At 39.6% G+C, this 15,870-nt stretch overlaps 1 protein-coding gene across 5 annotated transcripts in view; it reads right to left on the bottom strand.

The window, feature by feature from the left end:
* Positions 1-8,718, bottom strand: part of CD84 (CD84 molecule) — a 40,263-nt gene extending 31,545 nt beyond the window's left edge. For all 5 annotated transcript variants that reach the window (XM_065925358.1, XM_065925374.1, XM_065925383.1 and 2 more), the window contains exon 1: positions 8,625-8,718. In XM_065925358.1, coding sequence (XP_065781430.1) covers positions 8,625-8,706 — 82 coding nt within the window. In that variant the 5' untranslated portion in view covers positions 8,707-8,718. The remainder of the gene's footprint in view (positions 1-8,624) is intronic.
* Between the last annotated feature and the right edge of the window lie 7,152 nt (positions 8,719-15,870).

Genomic DNA, 15,870 nt, shown 5'->3' with positions numbered 1-15,870 from the left:
TAAATGTCCTCCTGTTTTACAAGACCCTGTCCAGCACTCCTTCACTGTGAACCTCTGTTCCAGTGTCATATCTTCAGAGAGAGCTTCACCATGTTTAAGTAGCTGTCTCTTTCCCATCACTCCCTGTTGCCTTGCCTTATTTATTTTTCTTCACAGCAGTTATGACTACTAAAGCATTGCATGTGCATATTTACTTATTGTCTTCCCCACCTTGAACCCCCATGAGAATATAATTGCCATGTAGTCTTTTTCTGTTTTGGTCACTAGCATTTCCCTTACAATTCAATTCCATTCAGTTCAGTCACTCAGTCTTGTCCAACTCTTTGCGACCCCATGAATCGCAGCACGCCAGGCCTCCTTGTCCATCACAAACTCCCGGAGTTTACTCAAACTCATGCCCATCGAGTTGGTGATGCCATCCAACCATCTCATCCTCTGTCGTCCCCTTCTCCTCCTGCCTCCAATCCCTCCCAGCATCAGGGTCTTTTCCAATGAGTCAACTCTTTGCATGAGGTGGCCAAAGTACTGGAGTTTCAGCTTCAGCATAAGTCCTTCCAATTAGTGGATGATTATTAAATATTTGTTAAAAGAATAAATACATTTTTGGTAACTGACCCACTTTCCCTTTTTCTAGCAATAAAAAGCAAGATAGAAAACTTTGAGTAAGAGAAACAGTGAGGGCAAGAAATAACTCTATAGGTCTCTGAATCTTGGTAGGGAAGGTTCAGAGGGTAAACTGATTAATAAGAAAGAGCAGTTGGCTAACAGTAAATTCTTTGCACTCCAATATTCTCATATTGTTAACAAAAATTTGCATATGTCCACAGGCTAGGGATTCATAGCATAGTGAGTAAAAGGTCAAGAAACAAGTTTGAGCCAAGGTTCTATTGCCAATTAGCTAAATGACCTTGACTAAGCCAATTACCTGCTAAATCACAGGATTCTATTGGTAAACGAAATAAAATTTCTCTACTACTTTTGAGGAAGTATGAAAATTAGTTGACATGACACTGCTCTCAGGTATATACAGCAATAGAGAAGAAACTAGAAACCCCACAGGGGGAGTTGCCCTGAGGGGCACTCTCTTTCTGCCCCTGTGTCAGGCACCATGATTTGATCATGAAAACCTAGACTGCCTGAGCTTGAATCCTGCTCCTGCCAGGTTCTAACCATGATACCTTGGGAAAGTTAATCTCTCTGTTAACCTCTCTGTGCCTCGGTTTTATCAGCTTCTAAATAGACTAACAGGAGCACTTCATCGAAGTGTTATATTGAATGAGTAAATATTTGTAAACCTATTAGAAAAGTACTTGGCATATACTAGGCACCATAAGTGCTTGTTACATAAAATAAGAAAACATTGTTACAGAGATTAAAATAATACTCCCAGACAACTCTTATGGAAAAAAGGAGACCTGGAGGATTATGGAGATGTTACAAAAGGCCAGCATGAAGGTTTGCATGGGAATGGAAATAAGGAAGTGTGCATTGTAGCTTAATAGCTACTCGAACACCCTCACTTCTTTCAGTTCAGTTCAATTCAGTTCAGTCGCTCAGTCGTGTTCGACTCTTTGCGACCCCACGAATTGCAGCACGCCAGGCCTCCCTGTCCATCACCAACTCCTGGAGTTTACTCAAACTCATGCCCATTGAGTTGGTGATGCCATCCAGCCATCTCATCCTCTGTCGTCCCCTTCTCCTCCTGCCCCCAATCCCTCCCAGCATCAGCGTCTTTTCCAGTGAGTCAACTCTTTGCATGAGGTGGTCAAAGTACTGGAGTTTCAGCTTCAACATCAGTCCTTCCAATGAACACCCAGGACTGATCTCCTTCAGGATGGACTGGTTGGATCTCCTTGCAGCCCAAGGGACTCTCAAGAGTCTTCTCCAACACTACAGTTCAAAAGCATTAATTCTTCAGCACTCAGCTTTCTTTATAGTCCAATCCTCACATCCATACATGACCACTGGAAAAACCATAGTCTTGACTAGATGGACCTTTGTTGGCAAAAAATGTCTCTGCTTTTTAATATGCTATCTAGGTTGGTCATAACTTTCCTTTCAAAGAGTAAGCATCTTTTAATTTCATGGCTGTAGTCACCATCTGCAGTGATTTTGGAGCTCCCCAAAATAAAATCTGACACTGTTTCCACTGTCTCCCCATCTATTTCCCATGAGGTGATGGGACCAGATGCCATGATCTTAGTTTTCTGAATGTTAAGCTTTAAGTCAACTTTTTCACTGTCCTCTTTCACTTTCATCAAGAGGCTTTTTAGTTCCTTTTCAATTTCTGCCATAAGGGTGGTGTCATAAATCAGCATTTCTTGATATTTCTTCAGCCATAGCTAAATTTCCCTTGTCTCCTCCCATCCACTGCTTCCCTGAGTACTGCAGGTCTGGAAGAGTTACCAGAGGTAGCAGCACCCAGAAGAGAGATGGTTGTAACTGGTTACTCTGAGTGAAGGGAAAGAAGGACAAGGAGGAAGCAAAGGGTTAGCAGACAGAAGTTTTGTGTCATTCTCCATGAGAATGGAAATTCCTTGGTTATGATGGTTTTAAAACAAGGAACCTACCACCCCCATACAATAGCATACTATTTTCTGCTGGATTTTTTTTCCTTTACTTTATATAATCTTTATCAAGATTTGGGTTGACATGAATCCTCTTCTGCAAAAGAAACACACACACACACACACACACACACACACACACACACACATAGATTCTCAAAGATGAGATCCTGTCACTCATCATTTTATCATTACTCAGCACTTTATGGATATGACTCTGAGCAAATTCTGGGAGACAGTGAAGGACAGGAAGCCTGGTGAGCAGCAGTCCATGGGATCGCAGAGTCAGACACAACTCAGTGACTGAACAATAAAAGAGCACTCTAAGCATGTAATAAAAAATTGAGTATAATGAAGGAAACATGTAGTGGGTATGTACATCCACTAGCATCAATCACCCAGTTGTCTGCTCAGAACTCTTTCTTCTCTCGCTTCCACATGGTTGAATCTAGTTACCCCCAAACCTACAGATTCATCCTTCTCTTAAGTTAAAGAGAACAACAGTCTGATTTGGGAATTACTTGAGTAGCCCAAGTGACCTAGCATTGACCTTTGAGCCCCTGTTGTGGAAGCACTCTGGCTGCTCTGGGGTCACACTGATCTCCAGGGCTGTTCTGGCATATTGGATTGATGAGGGGGGGTCACTATCCCCTCTACTGGAGTTTCATGCTGTTACAAGGATGCAGCCTCAAGTGTCTCCTGGAGACTGGATTTTAAAGTTAATGTCCTGATACCTAGTTTTCCCCAGATATGATATATTCTTCCATTTCTGTAACTGGGCTTTTGTTTTTAAGCCATTCTGGAAGATCTATGGCAGTAGTTCGCTCAAATCTCTTTCTGAGAGGCTCTGTCTTTATCTTGAAAGTGAAAGTCGCTCAGTTGTGTCCAACTCTTTGCAACTCCATGGACTATATACTCCATGGAATTCTCCAGGCCAGAATACTGGAGTGGGTAGCCTTTCCCTTCTCCAGGGGATCTTCTCAACCCAAGGATCAAACCCAGGTCTTCTGCATTGCAGATGGATTCTTTACAAGCTGAGCCACAAGGGAAGCCCAAGAATACTGGAGTGGGATGGGTAGCCTATCTCTTCTCCAGTGGATCTTCCTGACCCAGGAATCGAACTGAGGTCTCCTGCATTGCAGGTGGATTCTTTACCAACTGAGCTATGAGGGAAGCTGAAGGCCCCTCTCTAATAGGACTTTGGACTAATGGCAAATTGATACTTGCCAGGACTCCTCTTCAGGCATGAAATCTTGTCTCCAACATCCTAGGATGATGGCTGGGGCCTATTTATCCATAAACAGATATCTAGAGGGGTCCACTCACCTTTCCTGGATTTATTTATTTTTTCATTCTTCCCCCCCCCCTATTTTTTGTGTCAGCTGCTGGAATGCCTCATGACTGTGCTCTACATTCAACAGAACACTGAGATCTTGTTGATACTGGATCTTTGTTTTGAAAAAGCAAATTCCAATCATTCTATAACCATGCTCATGTGAATGGTACTTGAACCTTGTCTTGATATGGTCATTTCTTTGGATATTCTACCTTGCTGGCCCACCTAGACTTCTGTTATTGGCAAAGGCCTGCCCACCAACCTCCATCCTCCTCTGTAGGTGGGTAGAGATAGGCCCAGTCTCTGCTGAATAATCACCACTCATGATAAATCCCAAAGTGTTATAACCATCAGTCTCAGGGATAATATACTATTCTATTTCAGCATCAAAGTGGTGAAGGCAGCACTGACTCAGTGGTTAAGTCTATAGACAGGAGTTCAAATCCTATTTCCTCCACTTTATGGCTAAATGATCTCTATTTTCTTCTGTAATATTAATATACCCATGTCAAAGGGTGTTATGAGGATTAGACAAAATAACATATGCAGACTACTTAGAGTAATGACAGATATGTAGTGACTGCTCCATAAGTGGTTAATTATTACTATCATTGATGAGAGAGGAGAAGGCAGCAAGGGGAGGGGTTGAAGAAAGAGAAGCAAGAAATGTATGGAGAAAAGGAAGAATTAAAGGAGTATGAGAGAGAATACATAGAAGAAAGTGAGTATGGAGCAAAAGCAGTGGGCTCTTGTTTTTTCCCCCAAACGACTGGCAGCTAGTAGAATACTTGGAAGCACAGCTAGAGTAACAGTATTCACAGGTCATGATGAAGAAGCTGAGATCACAAACATAAGACTGTGAGTCTTGGCTCTTCAAGAAAATTTTTCCAACATGGAATGGTCATGAGCTTGCACACTCAGACTCCTCTTATTTCAGTGCTTTCCAGGGAAGAACGGAATTTCTAATTCCCTTTTCCCATTGCATCTCAGCTGCTTAAATTGCTCAGAATTCATTTCAGGGAAGTAAGTACAGTCAGAGTTGCCGTCTAAGCTCAGTGCTAAATATCAGGGACTATCTTTGTCAGGAATAGCAGCAAGAGGGATTTGGGGTACATTTTTGCACTCAAGAAATTTTGGTAGAATAATCTTTAAGAGGCAAACATATCTGTTCAACAAAGCCAAATGGTACATGAAAGTATTTCTGGTTTTACTGCTATAAAAACAAACTCCCACCTCTCATTAATGGGCCATTGACAAAGGGAATATTTCATCCCTGGTTTTCTCTTCAGGAACTTCAAAAGCCCACACCTAAGTTCAAATTCCTACCATCTTTTCACCTGCTCATGTTCCTTGGATCACCCTAAACAGATAAATCTTGGCCAGGATCTCTGTGTAAGAATGCCCTGACCCTTTCCTAATACCATATGAAAAGCAGTTGTGAGAAATGACAACGTTAGCTAGTATTTGGTAAGCACTTACTATATTCAGATACTGTGCCAACTGTTGTACATGGGTTATCATTTTGATTCTTAAAACAATCTTATTGTACTAACAGTTCTCCCATTTTGAAGTCTAAATAACAGTGTTGGGTTGGCTGAACCCAACCCAGCCCAGGATGGATTGCCCCCAAATATGTCACAGTGACATATGATTTTTTCTTTTTTTGGCTGCACCATTTGTGGGAATCTCAGTTCTCAGACCAGGGATTGAACCCAGGCCACGGCAGTGAAAGCCCAGAATCATAACTATTTGGTCACCAGGAGACTCTCCATATTGATTATTTTGAATAAAAGTTGATTGAGAAGAAGTCAGTGAAAGAGGAAAACTCTGATTCTTCTCTGTCCCCCTGAAAGCAGAAAATAAACCTCACAGCATCTTGAGGTATAAGGACATCCTTATCAATAAAGACAGGGAATTTGGGGGCAAGAAGCTTATACAAACAAACCTTGTTATTTTAATCTACCACTTCAAGCCCCAAGTCTGTTTACATTCTTCACTAACTGAGCACCAAAAGCCTGAATTTCTTTGTCCTGTTGATTCTTCACAAACTTATTGTTTATTTGTCTAAAAAGTAAAAGCTGTTTGTTTTGGTCACTTCTTAGTTTCCATTTCTAGAGACCTCTGTGTGCACAAATTAAAATGTGTTTCTCAGTTTCACAAACTTAGAGAATGAAGTTATGGTTGCCAGGAGGGAAGGATGGGGGGACAGGATAGTTAGGGAGTTTGGGATGGACATGTACACACTGCTGTATTTAAAATGGATAACCAGCGAAGACCTACTGTATAGCACAGGGATGTTATGTGACAGCCTGGATGGGAAGGGAGTTTGGGGGAGAATGGACACATGTATGCATATGGCTGGGTCCCTTTGCTGTTCACCTGAAACTATCGCAACATTGTTAATTGGCTGTGTGTGTGTGTGTGTGTGTGTGTGTGTGTGTGTGTGCGCGCGCGCGCATACACACGCATGCTCAGTCACGTCTGATTCTTAGAGACCCCATGGACTGCAGCCTGCCAGGCTCCTCTGTCCACAGAATTTTCCAGGCAAGAAAGGGTTGTCATTTCTTACTCCAGGGGATCTTCCTATTCAGGGATCGAAACAGTGTCTCTGGTGATGCCTGCATTGTCAGGTGGATTCTTTTACCCCTCAGCCTCCAGGGAAGTCCCTAATCAGCTACACTCCAATATAAAATAAAAAGTTAAAAAATTAAAAAAAATTATTCTTTTCTCCTGCAATCTATTGTGTCAGTTTTTTTAAATTTATTTATTTTTTAATTGAAGGATAATTGCTTTACAGAATTTGGTTGTTATGTCAGTTTTATTATTAGTCCAGTCACAGAACTCAAGAGGAGGAAGAGGGAAATATTCTCTTTTCTGACAACAGGTGGATTTTATATAACTTTCCCAAAGTTCTAAAGCTGATGGATGGATGATTCATTGCTAGCTTGTTCAATAACTTTGATTTCCATTTCAGTAGATGAGGCCAGAGAAGGCAGTGGCACCCCACTCCAGTACTCTTGCCTGGAAAATCCCATGGACGGAGAAGCCTGGTGGGCTGCAGTCTATGGGGTCGCGAAGAGTCGGACACGACTGAGTGACTTCACTTTCAGTTTTCACTTTCATGCATTGGAGAAGGAAATGGCAACCCACTCCAGTGTTCTTGCCTGGAGAATCCCAGGGACGGAGGAGCCTCATGGGCTGCCGTCTATGGGGTCGCACAGAGTCGGACACAACTGAAGCGACTTAGCAGCAGCAGCAGTAGCAGATGAGGCAAGTGTATCTTAGAGCTGCTTTTCATGTAGTGTACAGTAGTCCTTTGAAGAGCATCCGGGACTTGAAAACTGAATGAGTGAAAGGTCAAAAAAGTATGGAGCAGAAAGAACTAGAGCCCTGGGATTAACAGAACAAATGTTCATTTTCAGCTCTACCAATTTCAGGCTGTGAAATTTTAAGTGAATTCTTTAACTCAAGTCTTAGATTCTACTTTTTTTTTTTTTTTTTGCATAATGAAATTAAGAACATTTATCTTTCTTATTTCAATGATCTTAGTATGTATCACATAAGAGTGTGTACATAAAAATTGTGAATGCTTTGTTAAGTTGTATCAAATGCCTCCCTGGTCAGCCCTTCTTTGAAAGACTGGGGACATCCCTAGATTTCCACTTAGGTTCTATCCAATATTTTCCCCCATCTACTTGCATTTTCTACTTGTCTGTCAGGGTGACTAGGACAGGCTCTAAAAATTTGACCTGCCCAGTGGATACAATCTCAAGGAAGCTCACATTGAAGGAGTCATAGCCTTAAGTGGTCAAGGGAATCGGAGATACCAAAGTGCACCAATTCTACCTTTTCCAGAAATCCTAACCCACTAGATTCTCTGTGTTCTAACTCATGCCAGGAATTTGCTAGTGCATTTCCAAAACTGATAAGAGACACTATAAGTATTTTTAGAAATGACAGTTTTTACATAAACAAGGCAATTGTTCGGAATCAGTGAGATAATATATGCAATGACAAAACACTCCCAAAGCTATGTTAATGTTATATAGTTTCCTTTGTATTAACAACAAGCAATATTCATTTGACCATTATACTTTACTGTTAAGCCTTAAGTAACAAAAACAGGATTTTTAGTTTAACGTCTCCATTTCTTTTTTGAGAACTAATTTATTTATAAAACAGGGATAATACTCTCTTCTCCATTAATTTTAGAGTTTTTGGAAGACAGAAGCAGAGTAATAGCTTTTAATGTGCTTTGAAAATAAAGGGAACTTAAAGAGATGAAGTTTTTATAATGATAATTATAGTCATGCGTCACTCTAATCTGCTGGAGCAATGAAATAATTAAGACATGTCTTTGTTAAAGTTTATATAACACATTCTAATGCCCCAAAAATTTCTTCTAAGTTTTTCAAAGTTTTGGACTACCTATTCCTTTGTTGGTTTTCTGGGCAGATCTACCACGAGCTGACGCTTCTGAGCAGAAGAGTTTTTCTCAGATGTTTACAGGCTGAGTACAGATAAAATTCAGATATATAAACTCTAAAGTTGAAAAACACTTAGGTTTGGATTTTAAGTCTCTTCCCAGTCAGGAGGATCCCTTTTGAGACCCAGGGTGTTTCTATTAAAGCAGGTCAAAAGGACATTTCAATAGCCTCCTTAAGGCAATTTCCAAAATTTAATAGAAAATTAGGAGGGTATCAGCAAGGGTCAGAACTCACAGGTTTGTAGGCAAAAGAGCAAGATCCATAGGTGGTGACGAGCCATCTTTTTCACTATAAACTTCTCCACACAGCATGGCATTCTTTCAGTGGAGAATCAGTTTCACTTCAGTTTGCCTTTTTATAGCCACATTGAAGAAAAGGAAGTTAACTGACGAAGGACATACTAGTTTTTTTTCCTGTTGTATAGAGTGCCTAGCAACAAATATTTATTGAATGCCTGCTATGTGCCAGACACTATACTGGCACAGGCAGTATAAAGAGCAACAAAGCAATTTGATTTCGCTCCCTTCATGGAGCTCATATTCTTGTTATTGAGATCAACATCAACAGGCAGTGTAGTGTGATATGTATTTCAAAAGAGAAAATAAGGGGAACTAGGAGGGCAGTGGGAACATCTAACCCAGGCTAGGACACTGTCAGGGAGGCTTCCTGAAGGAACTGATGACCAAGCTGAGCCAAATCTGAAGAGTAAGTTAGCATTATTAGGAGAAAGGTGATAGGGATCAGGCAATGGGAAGAATGTGCTGACTCTGTAAGAGTTTAATAAGTGAGAGCAACTAATATTGCATGATTATTAATATTAGCATATGCAATAATAATCATGTATAATTTATTATACAAGTGTATATAACTGCATAATTATTCATACTATATGATAATTATAATCATATATGTAATAATAATATAATGCATATGATCAGATATGGAGGTATTATCTGATAATAATATATAGTTATATATATGTAAGTTTAATATATGTTTAATTATATATACAACTATATATAATATATAGATATTATCAGATATCAGATATTATCTGATAATGTGTATTATCAGATACAATATGGTTATATATAATTACAAAATTGTTATAAATTGTAGTGTATTATATTACTATGTATGCATATACATATACCTAGTGTATATAATATATAATATAATTTGTATAATTATGATTGAACTAGACATGACTCAGGACCGTTCTCTTATAGAAGCCTCCCCAGTTCCTGTTAGAAGTATAACAAGGGCCTTGTCTGGGTGATGGAGAGTGGTAATGGGAGTAAAATTTAGGACCAGATACCAAGCAGTTTGAACTTGGACCCAGCTATTTTGGGGAGCACTGGGTGGTGGTGCTGGTCCAGTTGCTCACTTGTGTCCAACACTTTGCGCCCCATGGACTAAGGCCATCAGGCTCCTCTGCCCATGGCATTTTCCAGGCAAGAATATTGGAGTGGGTTGTCATTTCTTACTCCAGGGAATCTTTCCGACTCAGAAATTGAACCCGAGTCTCTTTTGTGTCTCCTGCATTGGCAGACAGATTCTTTACCATTAGCACCACCTGGGAAGCCCAGTGGAGTGCTGGGAAAACTGAGAAAATAGGCCCTGAGACCTGGAGAAGTAAGATTGTATGTAGCCTTTCCCACTGAAAGGACTCCTCAACCAGCTAGCTCATTTCCAGGGATTCTGAGCATTTGGAGTCATTCTCTGAGCAATCCTCATCATTTCCCATATATACTTATTCAGTGTTGAACAGTTGAGTGCCTTTTTGAGATATAGTGAATTGGGAAGCTGGAACCAAAGAATGATTAAAATAAATTTTTCCAAATTATATCCTTTCATAAAATTAAACCATATTATTTTCACAGTTTTAACAAACATATCTACCTGAAATATGTTATTAGTACATTTGCACAACCACACATCTATCTTGTGTTAGTTGTACAGAGAAGGGAGAAAGACTATGAAGTTGCCAAGAGCTGCTGAAAACCTTACTTTGTATCCTCTTTATTTCTTCTTTATTCCCTGAAGGAATGTTCCTTCTCTTGCATTTAAAACTCTTGCTTGGTCTCATGTGTATGTCTTTAGAACTTTTGTATTGGTATCTTGCACATGCATGCTAAGAAGCTTCAGTCATGTTTGACTCTTTGTGACCCTATGGACTGTAGCCTGACAGGCACCTTTGTCCATGGGATTCTCCAGGCAAGAATACTGGAATGGGTTGTCATGCCCTCCTACAAAGAATCTTCCTGACCCAGGGATCCAACTCGCGTCTCCTACAGCTCCTGCATTGCAGGCGGATTCTTTACTGCCACCAGGGAAGCCTGTGTTGGTGTTTTACTCAAGGACTTATCTGCTCGTATGCTTGGACCAGTGTCTTTTCTCTGTAATTCAGCCTTAAGCTGTCAAACAAGCAATGTATTTTTTTTTTTTTTCTTTTAAGAAGGTACTAGCTTTTGTTGAGGATCTTTTCAGGTGTTTGTTAGCTATCTGTATGCCTTTGCAGAAAAGTCTGTTTAGGCCTTTTCCCCACTTTTGATTGGGTTGTTTGTTTTTCTGGTATTGGCTTGTATGAACTGTTGCTTTTATATATTGAAAATTAACCCTTTGTCAGCTGTTTCATTTGCCATTATTTTCACCCATTCTGAGCGTTGTCTCTCCACATTGTTTATAGTCTCCTTTGCTGTGCAAAAGCTTTTAAGTTTAATTAGGTCCCACTTGTTCTTGTTTTTATTTCCATTACTCTAGGAGGTGGGTCATAGAGGATCTTGCTGTGATTAATGTCATCGAGTGTTCTCCCTATGGTTTCCTCTAAGAGTTTTATAGTTTCTGACCTTACATTTAGATATATATAATCCACTTTGAGTTTATCTTTGTATGTGACATTAGGAAATGTTCTAATTTCACTCTTTTACACGAAGCTGTCCAGTTTTCCCAGCACCACTTATTGAAGTGACTGTCTTTGTCCTGTTGTATATTCTTGGTCCCTTTGTCAAAAATAAGGTACCCATAGGTGTATGGGTTTACCTTTGGACTATCTATCTTGTTCCATTGGTCTATAATTCTGTTTTTGTGCCAGTACTGTACTTTCTTGATGATTGTAGCTTTGTAATATAGTCTGAAGTCAGGAAAGTTGATTCCTCCAGCTCCATTCTTCTTTCTCAAGACTGCTTTGGATATTCGGGGTCTTTTGTGTTTCCACATGAATTGTGAAATTTTTTATTCTAGTTCTGTGGAAAATGTCATTGGTAATTTGTTAGGGATTGCATTGAATCTGTAGATTGCATTTGATGGTATAGTCATTTTCACAATATTGAGTCTTCCAACCAAGGAATATGGAATATCTCTCCATCTGTTTGTTGTCTTCAATTTCTTTAATTGGCGCCTTAATTAGAGAAATGCAAATCAAAACTATAATGAGATACCACTTCACACCAGTCAGAATGGCCATCATAAAAAAAAAATCTACAAACAGTAAAAGCTGGAGAGGGTGTGTAGAAAAGGAAACCTTCTTGCACTTTTGGTAGGAATGTAAATTGATATGGCCACTTTGGAAGATAGTATGGAGATTCTTTTAAAACCTAGAAACAAACCACCATAAGACCCAACAATCTCACTACTAGGCATAAGTCCTGAGGAAACCAAAACTGAAAAAGACACATGTACACCAGTGTTCATTGCAGCACTATTGACAAGAGCTAGGCCATGGAAGCAACCCAGATGTCCATCAACAGATGAATGGATAAAGAAGCTGTGGTACATATATACAATGGAATACTACTCAGCCATAAATAAGAAACAGTTAAGTCAGTTCTAATGAGGTGGGTGAACCTAAAGCCTATATACAGAGTGAAGTAAGTCAGAAAGAGAAAAAAAATCTTGTATACTAATGTATATATATATATATATATATATATATATATATATATATATATATAGTGTAGTGATAGTCATTCAGTCATGTCTGACTCTTTGTGACTCCATGGACTACAGCCTGCCAGACTCCTTGGTCCATGGACTTCTCCAGGCAAGAATATTGGAGTGGGTTGCCATTTCCTTCATATATATATATATATATATATATATATATATATATACACACACACACACACATATATGTATATATATATATGGAATCTAGAAAGATGATACTGATGGAATTATTTGCAGGACAGCAATGGATGCACAGACATAGAGAACAGCCTTATGGACATGGAGGTGGTGGTGAGGAGGAAGGAGAGGATGGGAGATATGGCAAGAATAACAGGGAAACATACATTACCATATATAAAACAGATAGCTAATGGGAATTTGCTACATGACTCAAGGAACTCAAACCAGGGCTCTGTAGCAACTTAGAGGGGTGGGCCGGGAGGGAGGTGGGTGGGAGTTTCAAGAAGGAGGGGACATATTATACCTATGACTGATTCATAGTGATGTTTGTCAGAAACCAACACAATACTGTAGAGTAATTATCCTTCAATTAAAAATAAATAAATTGAAAAAAGAAGATACTAACTTTTGTTGATTTTTAAAACACTTCCAGCAGGAACAATAAGTACATTTCGGACTAATCTGTATGTGGTGGTTTTGGGCAATTAAACAGCCTAGAGTGGGGAAAATATTGAATGGCTGGCAGTCATCAAGTTTCATCTGATAGTTGATGAGATTCCAAGAGTGAAGAATCAGTAAGAGACCTGCCTTTTCTGATTTCAGTTCAAGTGCACTTTTTCTTCTTTCAGGCTTCTTAAATACTCTAACAAATATTCATCTTAAGAGCATATTTTTATCTTCTTATTAAAATACAGACAAAGAATTTTAGAAATGGTATTTATTAGTCACTACACTATATGGCAACTCAACTATCAACCCCATTTTTTTTTTTCTGCTTTTTCTTCAAAAGGTAGTCACATACCTATGTATTGCTTTTATTCTGGTACCTCCTCTTGATTACCTGGAACAAAGAAAAGGGAAGGATAATTCACTGGATAATGGAACAGTGACAATTATTTGATTACTCTTTCTGCCATGTGACAATTTCTACTGCCTTGAAACTAATTTCAACATGCTTAAACTTTACTTTTTATTATGCCCTAAAACACTGGAGTAAAATAAAAAAGACTGATTCCTTTGGGAAAGGAAAGATTCTAGCTTTTGAGACTTCCCTTGATGTGCCCTTTGTAATTGAGCAGAATGCCAAATAACTTGAGATCTGGGACAGGAATCTGGTCTGGGGTACAGACCACTAGAAGAGAGAGACTGCTATAGACAGAAACTTTGAGAAGGACAAATTAGATAAAATTAGGTGACACTGTGGGTTGGCAGGATAGGCTGGAATCTGGAAAAGCCTTCAATGCTAAAACATTTTTGTGTGTGTGTGCAACAATTCCCATGCCCTCCAGAATTTTTCTGGGAAAGTGGCATTGACAAGGATCTGAAAAACAAAGGCAGATTGTATGACATATATAGTTGGAATTTTAATATAAAAGTGAACCAAAAATAATAAAACTACAGCCCAACCCCTTTCCACTTAAAATATTGATACTATCTAAGAGGCAGGGACGGGGAAGGATGTTGGGGATTAAGCTGATTGCAAGCAAACTCAATCTAACTAAAGCTATGACTCTATCCCAGCTCAATTTAATTCTAAGGAAAATGTTAATAATAAAATTCTCACTCAAAATCCCAGCTCAATTTAATTCTAAGGAAAATATTAATAATCAAATTCTCACTCAAAATGCCAGAGGGAAGGGATTGCATTTCCATGAAAACAAAGTAAACCAAAACAGAAAGCATTATATTTAAAAATATATTATTTTTATACAACTATTAGAATACAATCAAAATTATGAGAATTGTTAAGAAACAAGAAAACATGATACATAATCAAGAGAAAGCTCAGTTAATAGAAACAAACTATAGATGAGCAGCTTTTGGAGATAGATAAAGACTAAAACAACAGTTGCAAATATTTTTAAGAATTTATAGGAAAAGTTGTTGAAAATTTGAAAAGATGTGCTGGTTCTAGAGAGAAATGAAAACTCAAAGAACCAAGTGGAAATTCTAAAATGTAAAAATACAATATGTGAAACAAAAGTTAATTTGATGGACTTAATAAATATCAGAATAGACACTGTCGAAGAAAGGGTCAGTGAATGCCAAATAATAAAAACTCTTCAAACTGAAGTAAAGAGGGGATCAAAAGCATGAAATATTTACAGATAGATCTAATGAAAGTGTGAGGATAAATCTGACAAAGGCACTGGAAACTAGAAATAAATGGGAAGGAATGCCTATAGATGTGTTGGAATATTCAACGTTGTTAAGATGTTAGTTCTCAAGATGGCAGAGGAGTAGGTGGATGTGGAGTACATCTCGCTCCATGGATACATCAGGAATTCACCTTCAGACACAGAAGATCTTGCAGAACACCAACTGAGAGCAGGCAGGAGTAGCTGACCACTGGAAAAGAATACATAGAACCATGCAAAATTCAGTAGGACGAAGGAAGTAGGGGGGGAAAGAGGAGAGTAAGTGGGATTGGACCTTGCCTTGGTGGGTGGGGGAACTGAAGCGGGGATCTAATCTCCACATCAAGGCAATTGTTTGGGACAGAGGAGAAACATTTGAGCCTGAGAGTGAAGCAGCTGATCCGTGACAGTCTAAATGGAATGAAAATCACGCAGACAATCCTTACTGCAGCCATACATACCCCAGACAGTGATGCGAGTCCCCTAGAAAGCACAACAGCTGGGAGCTGAAGCATAGGGACTGGAGTGTAGTCCCATGCTTTTGACAGCAGGGATACAGCCAGAGGGGACATGAGGGAGGGGATCACGGTGGGAAATGCCTGTGGACGAAAACCAGGCAACCATGGAGGCAAGGTGATACTGCTGAGTCACACGTAGGGTGTGCAGCCATCACCATTGCTCTCTCTCTCCCCACACACCAGCAATGACAGCTGAACAACAGAGAAAGACCAACAATAGAGAAAGACCCCAGAGAGATTGGCCTTTTAAGCGTCTGACGTGCCAAGCAACAGAGAAGGACCAGCCAAAGAGGCTTGCTGATCACCAGCTTCCAGAGGCTAGAAAGACTCTGATAGGGCCATATCTCTTGTGACTGAGGCAGTTGGTGTCCCAGCACACTTGGTTCCCCATGATCCAAACAGCTGTGCCACATTCACACTCAATTTTTGTGGGGAGCGGCTTGAAAGAGCTGACTCTGGGAGCTGCCTTGATTGATTGATTATCAAGGGTCCCTTCAAGGACATAGCTCTCTGTCCCGCCACCCCTTTCCTGGAATTTACTATCCAAAGTTAAACAGAACACTAGTTAGCCTTGAATGCACACATGACGCAGGTGGATAAGCCTTTCACGACCACCCTTAAGATAAACAGGATGCCCTTCTTATCCCTTGACGTTATCAGAGAGTTCTGGTGATTGTTATCTCAAAGTGATGTTTA

Source organism: Muntiacus reevesi, chromosome 1, assembly GCF_963930625.1.
Source record: "Muntiacus reevesi chromosome 1, mMunRee1.1, whole genome shotgun sequence".
Taxonomy (NCBI): Eukaryota; Metazoa; Chordata; class Mammalia; order Artiodactyla; family Cervidae; genus Muntiacus; species Muntiacus reevesi.
The sequence above is the reverse complement of the archived record's forward strand: the minus strand, read 5'-3'. Positions and strand labels throughout refer to the sequence as shown.